The sequence below is a fragment of the Stenella coeruleoalba genome (genome assembly GCF_951394435.1).
Source record: "Stenella coeruleoalba genome assembly, chromosome: 1".
NCBI lineage: Eukaryota > Metazoa > Chordata > Mammalia > Artiodactyla > Delphinidae > Stenella > Stenella coeruleoalba.
Genome location: NC_137169.1, coordinates 81078593 through 81093787, shown reverse-complemented (window position 1 = coordinate 81093787; position 15195 = coordinate 81078593). Strand labels below are relative to the sequence as shown.

Sequence of the window (15195 nt, the reverse complement as noted above, 5' to 3'; positions counted from 1 at the left end):
CCAACTACTGAAGCCCACGCACCTAGAGCCCATGCTCCACAAGACAAGCCACCACAATGAGAAGCCTGTGCACCGCAACGAAGAGTATCCCCGGCTCAAAAGAAGAATCAATACCAAAACAACCACATCTTATGAGCACACTGCAACTAGAGAGAGCCCGTGTGCAGCAACGAAGACCCAATGCAGCCAAAAATAAATAAATAAATAAATATATTTTTAAAAAAGAACAAGAGAGAATGTAAAATATATGGGCAAAAATGTAGGTAAGATGTTGGTTGTGGGATGTTGTGAAGTTCTGTTGTGATTGCTTCAATTTTTTCAATGAAATCAGAAACAAGATTATCATCTGAGAGTGACAGTAGGGTGGAGGGTTGCTGGTTTGAAAACAGAGGAGAAAGTATGAAATAGTGATCTAAGAAGGTGGGAGAAGGAATGGACTAAGGAAACACATTATTCTAGGATGCATTAAGAGTCCAACTGAATTTAGTGATTGTTAATTGAAATAAACTTTACCGTTTTATTTTTCTTTGGTCATATTTACTGGCTGAGGTGCAGACTCAAGAGTTGTCAGTGTGTTGACCCAGACTAGTGGTTTCCCAGGCTAGTATGCTCACTACTAAAGAAGAGAAGGGAAAGGGGGATAAAAGCAAGGGAAAGTCTGCAATGATTGGAAATTAAACTTTGTTTGGGAAGAGAGGATATCAGGCAGTGAGGGACAGTGAAAAGTTGGTAGGATCCATGGATTATCCCAACAAGAAGGAGGATTATTGAGTTTGGGTTACTTCATAAAATGAGTAAGCTGGAAAGAATAGAGTGGTTTGTTTGAAACTGAGATTCCCCTATTTTGGCATATTTAGGTGGTTTTTCGTTTTTCATCATTAAAAAATAATGCTTATGTTAACATCTTTGTATATAAAGTTTTGTGGTACCTTCTATTTCTGTAGTCAGTTGTAAAAAGTAGAATTACTGAATTATAGGATATTAGTATTTTTACGACATTCAATATGCACTAAGTAAATTTCCTAAAGAATATTTCCAGGATATGTTCTTGGCAGCGTTTCCATTTCACTAATACCTTGCGTATATTAGATATTTCATTCTTGTTCTCACCCTTAGTCTCATTTTCTTTTCTAATTTGGTAGGTCAAAAAAGTCTCTCTTTTTAAGTGTATGTATCTGTTGCTCTTTCTCTTTGTGGCTTTCACTTTAAAGTTTAGAAAACACCTTTTTAATTAATTCTAGGAAATGTGACTAAAAGTAAGGATACTCAAAAATTAATGAGAGGGCATCCCTGGTGGCGCAGTGGTTGAGAGTCCGCCTGCCGATGCAGGGGACACGGGTTCGTGCCCCGATCCGGGAAGATCCCACATGCAGCGGAGCGGCTAGGCCCGTGAGCCATGGCCGCTGAGCCTGCGCGTCCGGAGCCTGTGCTCCGCAATGGGAAAGGCCACAACAGTGAGAGGCCCATGTACCGCAAAAAAAAAAAAAAAAAAAAAAAAAAAATTAATGAGAAATCAGTCAAGTGATAGATTTTAGTCATTAACTTTCCTATATAGCAGCAATAAACATTTCAAAAGTATCTTGGAAGAAAGAAATTCAATTTGAAATAAAGATAAAAGCATATTTGGGACTTACCTGGTGACACAGTGGTTAAGAATCTGCCTGCCAATGCAGGGGACGTGGGTTCAAGCCCTGGTCCAGGAAAATCCCACATGCCACAGAGCAACGAAGCCCATGCACCACAACTACTGAGCCTGCTCTCTAGAGCCTGCGAGCCACAACTACTGAGCCTGCGTTCTAGAGCCTGCGAGCCACAACTACTGAGCCCGCGTGCCTAGACCCCATGCTCCACAACAAGAGAAGCCACCCCAATGAGAAGCCCGTGCACCGCAGTGAAGAGTAGCCCCTACTCACCACAGCTAGAGAGAAAAGCCCTCGTGCAGCAATGAAGACCCAATTCAGCCAAAATTTAATTAGTTAATTAAACTAATTTTTAAAAAAGCATATTTAAGAATAGCCTAAAGGAAAAATAGTTTAAAACCTAACGAACACCGAAAAAACTTTGCAAAGGGTGTTTTTAAAGGATGAGTAAAGGGGAGAGACAAAAATAACTACGTGTTGTATAAAAACAATCTAAAGAATAATTATTTTAAAAAATAGACGAAAGTAATAAAATTATATTCATGCCCTAACTTTAAAAATATTATAGCAATGCTTATCATTAACCAAGTATTTGGTATATATTAGGCAGTATGCTATCTCGTTGAATTCTTGCAGCATCATTGTAGGTTTTATTAGTGTAATTTTCTAGTTGAGGAAATGGAGATTCTAGGGCACTGAATGATATCCACAGGTGTTAGTTGTACAGTGAGGATTTGAACCTAAACCTACCTCATTTCAAAACCCAGTCTCTAAACTACTAGTCTACTAGTAAAGGTTTGCGGAGGATAAAAAACACAATATAAGAAGGGGGAAAATTACCTATAACAGACGTTAAAATAGATTACAAAGCTCTAATTACCAAAATACTATGAAGGTAACCCTGAAACAGTCTTTAATAACTGTAAAGTCTATTATATTTTTCAACTCATAATGAAGTGGGTATCACACAAATAAGGAATTGATTATTTATTTAAAAAGTGGTATTAAGACGTTTGTGTAGGTGTTTGGGGGGAAAATGAATTCAGGTTTTTATAGCAAAATTTCAGAAGATTTAAAGGGGGTGGGGAGGGAAATCCAAGTGAATGTTTTTAGTTTTAAATTTTAAGCATTATTTCTATTGAAATATTAACTTTATTCACTCAATTGTCTGGTTGAACTTAACTTCCTAAGTCTTTTAGAAAACAAAATGCTACTTTTTTTTTCATGAAATATGTTGAGAAGATTTTGAGAATCACATTTATTTCTTTGGCTTTCCAGACTTTAAGAGCATTTAATAATTGCTTATTTGTGTAGACCATTATGCTATACATAATGTGAGTAGCAAAAAAATGAGAAATATTTTCTTTTTCTCAAACTATTTTGTAGATTGAGATCACACATAAAGTAATATCTATTTCAATTCATCCAAATATATTCTAGTGAATAGAGCAAAAATATTTAATTTGCAAACTGTCTTTGTAATAAATAAGATTTATTTGTTCCAATTTGTGGTCCACTTAATAAGACAACAATAATTCATAGTCTTTTATTTGCTTTGTTCTGAGATTTTATATGTCATATAAACTATATTTTAGTCTTTACTGGCAAAATAATAGGTTGAATTAATAGAAGAATTTTCTGAGGAAGACATTTTTAGCAGGAATTTAGAGGAAGGCAGGGTTGGAAGAAGTCTGGATTGCACTCTAGAGCAAATTGGTACAAAAAGGTCAGAGGGAGTTTGAAATTATAATGATGGCAAAATGAAGGGATAACTTATATTGGTGAACTATACAAAAAGGAGATGATTTTTTTAACGTAGAGTGTTTTGTTTTTTTCATATTATTTTCCATTATGTTGTCACAGGAAAGAACTGTAGTTCCCTGTGCTGTACAGTAGGACCTTGTTGTTTATCCATCCTATATATAGTAGTTTGCATCTGCTAATCCCAAACTGCCAATCCATCCTTCCCCAACCCCACTTTCCCCCTTGGCAACTACAAGTCTGTTCTCTATGTCTGTGAGTCTGTTTCTGTTTCGTAGATATGTTCATTTGTGTCATATTTTAGATTCCACATATAAGTAATATCATGGTATTTGTCTTTCTCTTTCTGACTTACTTTGCTTAGTATGATAATCTCTAGGTCCATCTGTGTTGCTGCAGATGGCATTATTTCATTCTCTTTTTATGACTGAGTAGTATTCCATATTGTGTGTGTGTGTGTGTGTGTGTGTGTGTGTGTGTGTATCACATCTTCTTTATCCATTCATCTATCGATGGGCATCTTGGTTGTTTCCATGTCTTGGCTATTGTAAATAGTGCTGCTATGAACAAAGGCGTGTGTGTATCTTTTCAAATCATAGTTTTGTCTTGATATATGCCCAGGAGTGGGATTGCTAGATCATATGGCAGCTCAATTTTTAGTTTTTTTGAGAACCGCCATACTGTTTTACATAGTGGCTGCACCAGTTTATAATGTAGGGTGTTTTAGATTTAATACTTAATAGCAGTAATTTGACAGGGTTTTGGGAGTTGGGCATTGAGCAATTAGGTGAAGTTTTTTTTTTTTTTTAATCTGGTTTTACTCTTTTAACTACAAGAAAATGCTAGTAATTTTCTTAAATTGAAAACAACTCATGATAAATAATTCATTCAATGAAAATAACTCATTCTTCGTATTTTCAGAATGGAACTTTGCAACTTGGCATATATAACACATAAATGGAGGCTGATCTAGTTCTAAACTGACAATTTGATATTTATCCTACGAACATGCATTTTTCAGGTTTCTTGTTTATTTGATAGACATTTGAATATTATTTGTGTAGTCTTTGTAGGAGATAAATGAGTTAGAATCTTTTCTATCTAATAGGGATATTAAGACGTATAAGAAAATACTGGGAATTCCTTGGCGGTCCAGTGGTTAGGACTCTGCGCTTTCACTGCCGAGGGCTTGGGTTCAATCCCTGGTCGGGGAACTAAGATCCTGCAAGTGGTGAGGCGCAGCCAGGAAAAAAAGAAAAAGAAAATACTGATTATGAGTCATTATGCTAGGTACAGAAAAGGAAGGGGTTATTTTGTATGTATTCTAGCTTATATTTAAAATTCAGTCACAGCTGGAATGATGAATGTGGTCGTTTCTTCCTTTGCCATGCATTTCTTACTCTGAGCCTTTAAGAATTTCACAGATGATAATGTAGCCATTTCTTGGACTCTTTCCTACTTATAAAAGGTGGTACATTTTATCGACTGTCATTTTTCCTTCTCAGGAATGTTGCAAGCAAACCTTTGTTTGTTTTCTTTTTCTGCAGAGGTTACGCACAGAAAATAGACTATTAAAACAGCACATTGAAACATTAGAAAAAGTAAGTAAATTGCTACTTATGTAAACTTCAGTTGAATGCACAATAATTTTTCTATTTTAAATAAAGGCTCAAGAAATCTGGCACATGTCTCTGAAGTTGTGGTATTGACTGCTTAGCTTGCATAGCTTACTACTTAACTAAATAACTTGTCAATAAAAATTGATCATTACTAGTCCTTGAACTCTTAAGGTTAAAGTTTCAAACTGAGATTATTAGAGTAACATAGTGATGTCATTTGTTTTTGTTACATAATCTCTGAAAAGTATGTTCTTTAGGGGTAACCTAATTGAGGATCCATTCTGTGTAGTATTTTAAAGATGAATTTCAAATGTTGCCCTGTCGAGCCATATATTAAATGTGGCAGTGATTTCTTTAAGGCCTAGGATTGCTTTAAGTTTAGTCAAAATGACTGACTGATTTCTTATGTAAAAATTCACCATGATGTTTGTTGATTTTCAACACAGGAATTGTGACTAAACTTTTGGTTCTTAGAATTATTTTGATACCGCTTGTTACCTCTTCCTCTGTTTCATATAAAATAACTGGGTAAATATGTCAATCTTGCATTATTTTTCTTATTGTGCTTTTGATGTAGTGTCTTTCGTAGTCTTGTTCCTGATGCTATAAGAATGTATTAAGTAATAGAAGTATAGCCTAAGAGTTTTGGTTTATTAAAGGAGAAACATCTGAATTCACAAACTGTTTTGGGTTTTTTTTTTTGTTTCTTTTTACCAAAAATGAAAGTTAGTAGTTTAAAAAATAGTCCTCATGATATTGCCAAGTATCTTAAAATCTTCCCTGAAAGTCTACAGGTCAATATTTAGGAATTAAATGAATGAAGATATAGATTATTTGCATGTTTATCTTTTGTTTGGAAGTATTGATGGTTTCATATTAAATAGCATGGCAGAAGGACAGGATCTTTGTTACATGTATATTTTTGTTATATGATAATTGCAGGTACATTATATTAAGGATATATTTCTTTCATCTTATTAGAGTTTGAAGATAATTCTGCTTTTTTGGTGACTGCAAAAAGGTTGAGCTTAATTGTTTTTAAGTCATTTTGATTTTATCGATATATATTTTTTCCACTAAACACTCAGTTTATAGTAAAATGTACATCTTCCTAGGTGGTCTTTTATCTTTGGAGTAAGACATTTTCACAGAGAAAGCATTTTTATTTCATTGAACCTTAAGAATAATAAAGGTGCTGTCTGAAAGAGTTAAGTTTGGATTTTGCTTCTAGAAAATTAAGTACCTTTTTACTGGCTTAGATGGCCTAGGTGTGTTCTTTAGCACTTAGAATTCTGTAAATACTTAGATAGCAATTAAAGTCTGTAACTGAAATGTTTACTTACTCAGTAATTGCTAGAGTTTATTATGGTTGAGCTCATTAATTTCATTTGTCATATTTTCCTTGCTTTGCTTCTTTGGAAGTTGCTGTTGCACAAATTGCTGTCACACTTCATAAGTGATATTGCTTACTCAAATTCCTTCTCCTTTTCATATAAATGATTTGACAATATGGCTGACGCTAAAAATACTTAAAGTATGCTTTAAAAAGAAGATATTAGCTTGTCCCAAATAATGAAAACTCTCTTGGAATGATCTCTTCTAGAAGCACATGATTTTCTGCAGTTTATCCTTATTTTGATATATACTTTTTTAAGAATAGAAACACATGCAATAAAAAATAGTTTTAAAATCTAAATGTCCATCTTAATTACAGTGAAACGTAGGTGGAATTTGGGTATGCGTTGTTTCTTCTTATTCCTAATTTTATCACCTTTATTTTGTTTCTTTCTCTTATATTTCTATCTGAATTTTTCCTTTTGTAGGAAAGTGCTTCCTTGGCAGATAGATTGATACAGGTATAGTTTTTTTTTTTTAAGCATTTTCTCTAACATCTAAGGAAAGTCCTAAACCTAGAAATTCATATTTTAATGCATGCAATTTTACATGCATTTATCTAGAAATAATTTTTGGGGTGGTATCTATGGGTGTAAACTTAATTTTTGATAATAGTGTGTTATCTTTATTAAAATAAACCCATCTTTTGCACGTTTTAGAGCTAACCTTATTTTAAAGTTTATTCCAAAATGGCAATCAGTGGATTCTGCGAAATTAACCACTATTCATTGAAAACATTAGTCCTGCATGTACAATAATATTGCATGAATTGAATTTTTATTGACTGAAAGAAGAATTGTTCTTAAGATTATCAGATGAATTTTTCATTTGGTTTCCCAAAATTTGCTGGAGCAATAATGAGCTGCTGGCTAATAATTACTCAGGCTGTTCTGTTCTCTGAGGTGATCTTTTTTTTTTTTTTTAACATGTCAAAGTAAGTAACTAAACCTCACAAAGGCAGTCTTTCTTGAATCTATCCTAAATTGCTTTACACAAAAAAAAATTATGTCCTAAGGGACAAGTGACAAGAGCCCAGGAGGCTGAGGAAAACTACCTCATAAAACGGGAGTTGGCCAACATCAAACAGCAGAGTGATGAGGCCAGTGCTAAACTGGAGCAAGCTGAAAATACCATCAGGAAGCTCCAGCACCAACAGCAATGGGTAAGGAGTCTGGTAGTGGTTTTTCTCACCTTTCTCATCCCCTTCCTTTAAACTTTTTTTTTAAAGCACAACTTGTGTGCTCTTGTTTTAAACAATTTTGTTTTCTACTTTAATTGAATTCTTAATCAATTTTAAGTTCTGTAATATTTACAGGTCTTATTGTGGCCTAAAGACTCCTTGTTCTAACATTTTTTTTTCTGTCTACACAGTTTTGTTAGAATTAGGTAATGTTTTCTTTCCTTACATTATATTTTAAGTCACAGCAAATAAGTGATGTATGTCAGACCTGCTTTTTAGGTTTTAGAAATCTGTTTATTTACAAAAGATATTTTTCCATGGGTAATTATTAAATCTTCTGATAGTTTTTGTTAATTGTGTACACGAGATACTACCCAACATGTAGAAAATATGTAACTATCTCATTTAAGTCTTTGATAATATGGTGATTTATATCTTGTGAAATACTATAGTCTTCTTACATCAAGACATTAAATTAGGTTCAGTTATATGCTTACATTTTTTTCAAGAAGAGAGAAGTTGTGAAAATGAAAAAAATGGACTTTTAAAATATTATGTTAACTGAGAGTACTAAACAGCTTCTGATTGTACAGCTATCCTCAGGTATCTTTTGTAACTTAGATATTATTTTCCATTGGCAAATTCAGACAAGTGTGATATTAATAAAGAATATGAGAGTTAAAAAGAAAGCCAGCTGTTTATCTTTGAAAAGATATTATTTCTTGTTTCAGTTTTCTGTTTTCAAGTAGGAGTTGGATTGTAACAGGTGGAAAAAGTTGTGGTAAACCTAGAATTCTATATAGGTCTGAAAGGCAAATAGAATGACTTCAAGGTTGGATGTTATTTTTATTCAGAAAAACTAAGAAACATTATCATCTGAGTATGAAAAGCAGAAAACTAAAAGCAAAAAGAAATTGGTATTTGAAAAAAAAATAACATAAAATTTTTCCTATTAATGTTAATTGAATATGGTTACAAAAAATGAATAGCAGAGTGGTAAGAGAATACATTCATCCCTTGTTATCTGTGGGGGACTGGTTCCCGGACCCCTGAGGATACCAAAATTCTTGTATACTCAAGTCCCTTTTGTAAAATGGCATAGTATTTGCATTTAATCTGCATATATCCTCCCACATACTTTTTTTAAAATTTTTTGCACTTAGTAAATATGTTTTTATAATGAAAATTCTTGAAGTATAGCTTTGAACATATATACAAGAGTAGCACAATGTGAAACAAATTGAGATTGTGTATTTTTTCCCTTTAAATCTTGGAATTGCTATTTTGGTATATGAATATTTCATTATAAACATTTATATTGTATGTTAAATATTTAAAAATTCATATTCACACACATTGTTGCTGTAGTCTCTACTACATTAGTGCTTCATGCTGCCTCCCATATACTTTAAGTCATCTATAGGTTACTTATAATATCTAATACTGTGTAAATGCTAGGTAAATAGTTGTCTGTGTATGGCAAATTCGAATTTTGCTTTTTGGAACTTTCTGGATTTTATTTTTCCTGAATATTTTCAATCCACGGTTGGTGGAATCTGCAAATGCAGAAGCTGTGGCTGTGGAGGGCTGACTGTACTAAAGAGATGGGTTTCGTTTTGCCTGTGTATGAAATGTCAATAATATCAAAGCATAAAAATAGGAAAAGCAGAATTGGAGGGTCATGTTGAGAATTAAGCTGAACTGAGTTATCAGTGTAATGTGATTTTGTTATTGGAAAAGATAAGTATTATATTTACATTTAGTATAAGCTACAGTCTTTAATACATTGGAGTCATAAATTATTAGTTTCTTTGCATAGTTTTTCATATAGTAAGACCTGTGTATAGATGTGTATCAAAGATAAAAAATGTTGGTTTATAATGAAAAAGCTAAGTGGGCAAGCAAAAACAGCCAGAATGAACTGAAGCTTTTGAAAATAGTTAAGTGTAACAAAAAGAATCTTTGTACTCTAATTCAAAGGACAAGATAGACCCATATTGTGGGGCTATGATACAACAAGTAGAAATCAAATCTCTACTTCGATTTTGCTTCCATTTTTTTTTTTCCTCACTAAGCAGACATTCTCCTAAACTGAAATAAACTGTAAAGCAGACATATAAAGCAGTAATGCACAAAAATAGGTGAAGTAACAGAATTTTCATTAAATTTCTAGTTTCAAAGTAAAGTGATATTAGATATTAAAGTAACTTGCAAGATGATCATAGGAATATTATTTTTTTTTTTTTTTGCGGTATGCGGGCCTCTCACTGCTGAGGCCTCTCCCGTTGCTGAGCACAGGCTCCGGATGCGCAGGCTCAGCGGCCGTGGCTCACGGGCCCAGCTGCTCCGCGGCATGTGGGATCTTCGCAGACCGGGGCACGAACCCGTGTCCCCTGCATCGGCAGACGGACTCTCAACCACTGCACCACCAGGGAAGCCCAGGAATATTATTTTTTAAAAAGGATTTTAGAAAATAAGAGATGCTAAAGGCTTTGAGGTTGGCAACTGCAGTTAGGTAATAGTGGTTAGATACCTCAGAAGAGGATCAGTGACCTTGCTGATGCTTCATTAAAAATTCCTGGAACATCTGGTTTGTGAACAATTAGATAACTTTTACTTGCTAAAAGCTAATTTACTATGCATAAGTCATAACAAACTAACTTTGTTTCTATAACAAACAAAAATTTCTTACAAGTTGTTGGTAGCGTCTCTCATGATATTCTTGGCAAGGTAGAGAAATACAGATGAAAATAGTAAACTTAAGTGGCTTTATAGGTGACTAACTATATCAAAATGGCTGTTCATGTTGAAGTAAAGAGGTGTCAGAGGTCTTTGTCTCCTACATGAAGTATTTCAGGAATGTAGGTAATATTTTTTATATATATAAATTTGTTTATTTTATTTATTTTATTTTTTTTGGCTGCATTGGGTCTTCATTGCTGCGCATGGGCTTTCTCTAGTTGTGGTGAGCAGGGGCTACTCTTCCTTGTGGTGTGCGGGCTTCTCATTGCAGTGTCTTCTCTTGTTGCGGAGCACGGGTTCTAGGCGCACGGGCTTCAGTAGTTGTAACACGCGGGCTCAGTAGTTGTGGCTCGCGGGCTGTAGAGCACAGGCTCAGTAGTTGTGGTTCATGGGCTTAGTTGCTCCATGGCATGTGGGATCTTCCCGGACCAGGGCTCGAACCCTTGTCTCCTGCATTGGCAGATGGATTCTTAACCACTCCGCCACCAGGGAAGCCCCTAGGAATGTAGGTAACATGTTAATGGTGAGTCAAGATTTTAAAATATTTAAACAGTCTATTCAGAATAAGAAACTAAATAAAAGATTATTTCATAGAAGTAAATCTATAGCCTTGCCTCTAAGTTTAAAACTTAAAGATATATCTTAGTGATGCTTTATGTAGCAAAATTGAGAAATTGACAGCGGATCAGGAATTACCAATAATATAATGAGACTCCCTGCATTCCTTATCCCAAGTATAGTCTTCTAGAAGTATAATAATCCAGTTCAGTTCTAAGTAGCTTGTAGAAAATTTGTAGTGTTGTATCTGGTTTGAATACCAAAACTCATATGAAATGTTTACAGACTGTGTTATGGCAAGTATAGGAAGATGTGGAATCCCTGGATATTTTTAGACTGTACTAAAGAAGATTTTTATAAGAACATCACAGTTATGGTCATTTTAAAGTATTTGAGAGGTGAGGTGATCTTATGGAAAAGTGGTTAGTCTCTTTTGATATTGCTTCAGAGGGCAGAATGTGTTTAAGATCCAGAGATACAAAATCTTACCAATCGGAATTTTGACAAATGGAGTAGTTTCTTCACAAAGTAGTGAGCATACTACTGCTAGAAAGTTACCATCTATTGCTAATTGTCTTGATTACAGCCTTCCAATATAACAACATGAAGTCTTCAGAATTCTCTAAGGGTTTCAAGTCTATTCCAGCAGGAGGTATTGAATTACCAGTATAATCAACCACCACCACCACCCTCTACTGCCAGTAGTGTCATTTTATATGCTATAAATAGCTTTGGATTTCATATACAGAACTGAATTCTAATCCTGTTTTGCTAACATTGTGACCTTGGATACTCAAGGATTGGGTTTCTTTTTTTCTGTAAAATGATTACATAAGGCTAGATCACCTCAAGTCTTTCTTTTTGATTTTTTTTTTTTTTTTTTTTTTTTTTTTGCGGTACACAGGCGTCTCACTGTTGCGGCCTCTCCCGTTGCGGAGCACAGGCTCCGGACACGCAGGCTCAGCGGCCATGGCTCACGGGCCCAGCCGCTCCGCGGCATGTGGGATCCTCCTGGACCAGGCACGAACCCGTGTCCCCTGCATTGGCAGGCGGACTCTCAACCACTGCGCCACCAGGAAAGCCCCTCTTTTTGATATTTTAAATGAACTTTATTAAGGTATAAATTACATGTAATAGAATTCATCAAATTAAAATGTATGGTTTGATATGTTTTGATATTAGTTGTATAACCATCACTATCACAATCAAAATGTAGAGTATTTCCATCACCCCCCATGATTTCTCTCATGTCCCTTTGCAGTTCACCTCTCTATCCCAGCAGCCTCTCTGCTTTCTGTCACTGTAGTTTTGCCTTTTCTAGAATTTCATATAAATGGAATTGTAAGGTATGAGGCTTTTGTGTCTGGCTTCATTCACTTAACATATTCACTCAATTTTTTTCTTCTTGGCAATTTTTTTTCTTTACTGTGGTAAAATAGACACAACATAAAATTTACCATTTAAGTTCACAGTTCAGTGACACTAAGTACATTTATAATATTTTGCAACAATAACCACTATATTTCTAGAACTTTGTCATCATCTCAAACAGAAGCTTTGTACCCATTTTAAAAAATAACTCTCCTTCCCCCCCTCCACCTTTTTGCCCCTGGTAACCTCCATTCTACTTTGTGTCTCTATGAATTTTCCTCTTCCAGGTAACTCATATAAGAATCATACAATATTTGTCCTTTTGTGTCTGACTTATTTCGCTTAGCGTAATGCTTTCAAGGCTCATCCTTGTTGTAGCATTGCATTAATATCAGAATTTCCTTAGTTTTTATTGTGGCTGAATAATATTCCATTGTATGTATATATTTTGTTTATCCACTCATCTGTTTATGGTCATTTGGGTTGTTTCTACCTTTTGGCTGTCATGAATAATACTGCTGTGATCATTAACATACACATATCTGTTTGAGTCCCTTCTTTTGAGTATATACCTGGAAGCAGAGTTGCTGGATCAAATGGTAATTTCATGTTTAACTTTTTGGAGACTCAGCAGACTATTTTCCACAGCTGCTGCACCATTTTACATTCCCACCAGTGTACAGCGTTCCAATTAATTTCTCCACATCCTCAACAACTCTTGTTCTTTTCTTTTCTTTTTTCTTTACTGTGATTTTATTAAAAACCATCCTAGTAGCTAGTAGTAGGTGTGAAGTGGTATAAAGAAATTTAAGTAAATGGAAAGATCTCATGTTCATGTATTGGAAGACTTCATATTGTTAAGATGTCAACACTACCTAATATGATGTATAGATTTAATTCTATCAACCCTGTCAGTCTTTTACAGAAATGGGAAAGCTGATCCTGAAATTCATATGGGATTACAGGGAGCCCTAAATAGTGTAAACAATCTTGAAAAAGAACAGAGTTGGAGGACTCACATTTCCCAATTTGAAAACTGACTACAAAGATAGAATAATCAAAACAGTGTGGTACTGGCAACAGGATAGACATATAGATCAATGAAATAGAAATTGAGAGTTCAGAAATAAACCCATACATGTATGGCCACCTGATTTTCAGCAAGGGTACCAAGACCATTTGATAAGGAAGAATATTCTCTTCAACAAATGGTTCTTGAAAAACAGGACATCACCATGTGAAAAAATGAGCTTTGACTCCTACCACACACCACATAAAAAAATTACTCAAAATGGATCAGTGATCTTTATGGTTTTAAAACACGTAAGGATAAATTTTCATGAGCTTAGATTTTTGGCAGTGGATTCTTAGATATGGATTCTTTGACACCAAAAGGATGAGCAACAGCAACAACAACAACCGAGAAACAGATAAATTGGACTTCAAAATCAAACCTTTTGGGCATCAAAGGACATTATCCAGAAAATGAAAGGGCAACCTGCAGAGTTGAAAATATTTGAAACTGACATATTTAAGTGTTTAGCATCCAGAATATATAAAGAACTCTTTCAACAAAAAGGCAAACAACTCAATTTAAAAATGAGCAGAGAATTGCAGTATTACTTACCATAACCAAGACATGGAAACAGCCTAAGTGTCCACCAGTGGATGAATGGTTAAAGAAAATGATACACATGAATACACACACACATAGTGCACATGCTGGAATATTATTCAGCCAATAAAAAGAATGAAATCTTGCCATTTGCAACAACATGGGTGGACCTTGAGGGCATTATGCTGGGCAAAATGAAATAAGTCAGATAGAGAAGGCACATATCACATGACCCACTTATATGTGAACCTAAAAACAAACAACAAACCCCACCGAGCTCATAGATACAGAGAACGGATTGGTGGTTGCAAAAGATGGGAGGGTGAGTGAATTGTGGTTAAGGGGGTCAAGAGGTAGAAATTTCCAGTTATAGATAAGTCATGGGGATGTAATGTACAGCATGGTTACTATAGTTAACAATAGGCAACTGTATTTCCTGTTTGAAAGTTGCTAAAGAGTAGATACTGCAAGTTCTCATCTCGAGAAAAAAGATTGTAACTACCTATGATGATGGATATTAACTAGACATTGTGGTGATCATTTCATGATCTATGCAAATACTGAATCATTGTTGTTTGTTTTGTTGTTTGTATACCTAAAAACTAATATAATGTTATATGTCAATTGTACTTCAATAAAACTTTTTTTTTAAGTAAGCAGAAGACTCGAATAGACCTTTCTCCAAAGAAATATACAAATATCAACAAACGTATGAAAAGATGCTCAACATCATTAGGCTTTAGAGAAATGCAGATCAAAACCACTATGAGGTTTCCACACTCACTAGGATATCTGTAATAAGTAAAAACGAAAAGGAATGTTGGCAAGGAGATGGAGAAATTGGAACCCTTGTATACTGCTGGTAGAAATATAAAATGGTCAGCTACTGTGGAAAACACTCTGGTGGTTCCTCAAATGTTTAAACATAGGATTATCATATGACCCACAATTCAATTCCTAGATATATGCCCAAAAGAATGGAAAACTGATGTTCAGACAAGTATGTGTACACATGTTTGTGGCAACATCATTCACAAAAGAGTGGACATAGCCCAAAAGTTCATCAGCAGAAGAATAGATAGGCAAATTGTGGTATATACATACAATGAAATATTCAGCCATAAGAAGGAATGAAGTACTGATGCATGCTATGAATAATATGGATGAATGTCCAAAACATTGAGCTAGGTGAAAGAAGCCAGACACAAAAGATCACATATTGTATGATTCCATTTGTATGAAATATCCAGAATAGATAAATCCATAGAAACAGAACAGAGGTTGGTGGTTGCCAGAAGGTTGAATGGGAAAAGG

General features: G+C 34.6%; 1 protein-coding gene across 10 annotated transcripts in view; it reads left to right on the top strand.

Moving 5' to 3' along the window:
• Nucleotides 1-15195, top strand: part of EVI5 (ecotropic viral integration site 5) — a 202813-nt gene that overhangs the window by 100846 nt on the left and 86772 nt on the right. For 6 of the 10 annotated variants that reach the window (XM_079939218.1, XM_079939214.1, XM_079939213.1 and 3 more), the window contains 3 exons: nucleotides 4949-5002; nucleotides 6844-6876; nucleotides 7431-7577. In XM_079939218.1, the coding sequence (XP_079795344.1) occupies nucleotides 4949-5002; nucleotides 6844-6876; nucleotides 7431-7577 (234 nt within the window). Of the gene's footprint in view, nucleotides 1-4948; nucleotides 6058-6843; nucleotides 6877-7430; nucleotides 7578-15195 lie in introns of those variants that run through there. The other 4 variants (XM_079939217.1, XM_079939216.1, XM_079939215.1 and 1 more) reach the window with 3 other exon arrangements.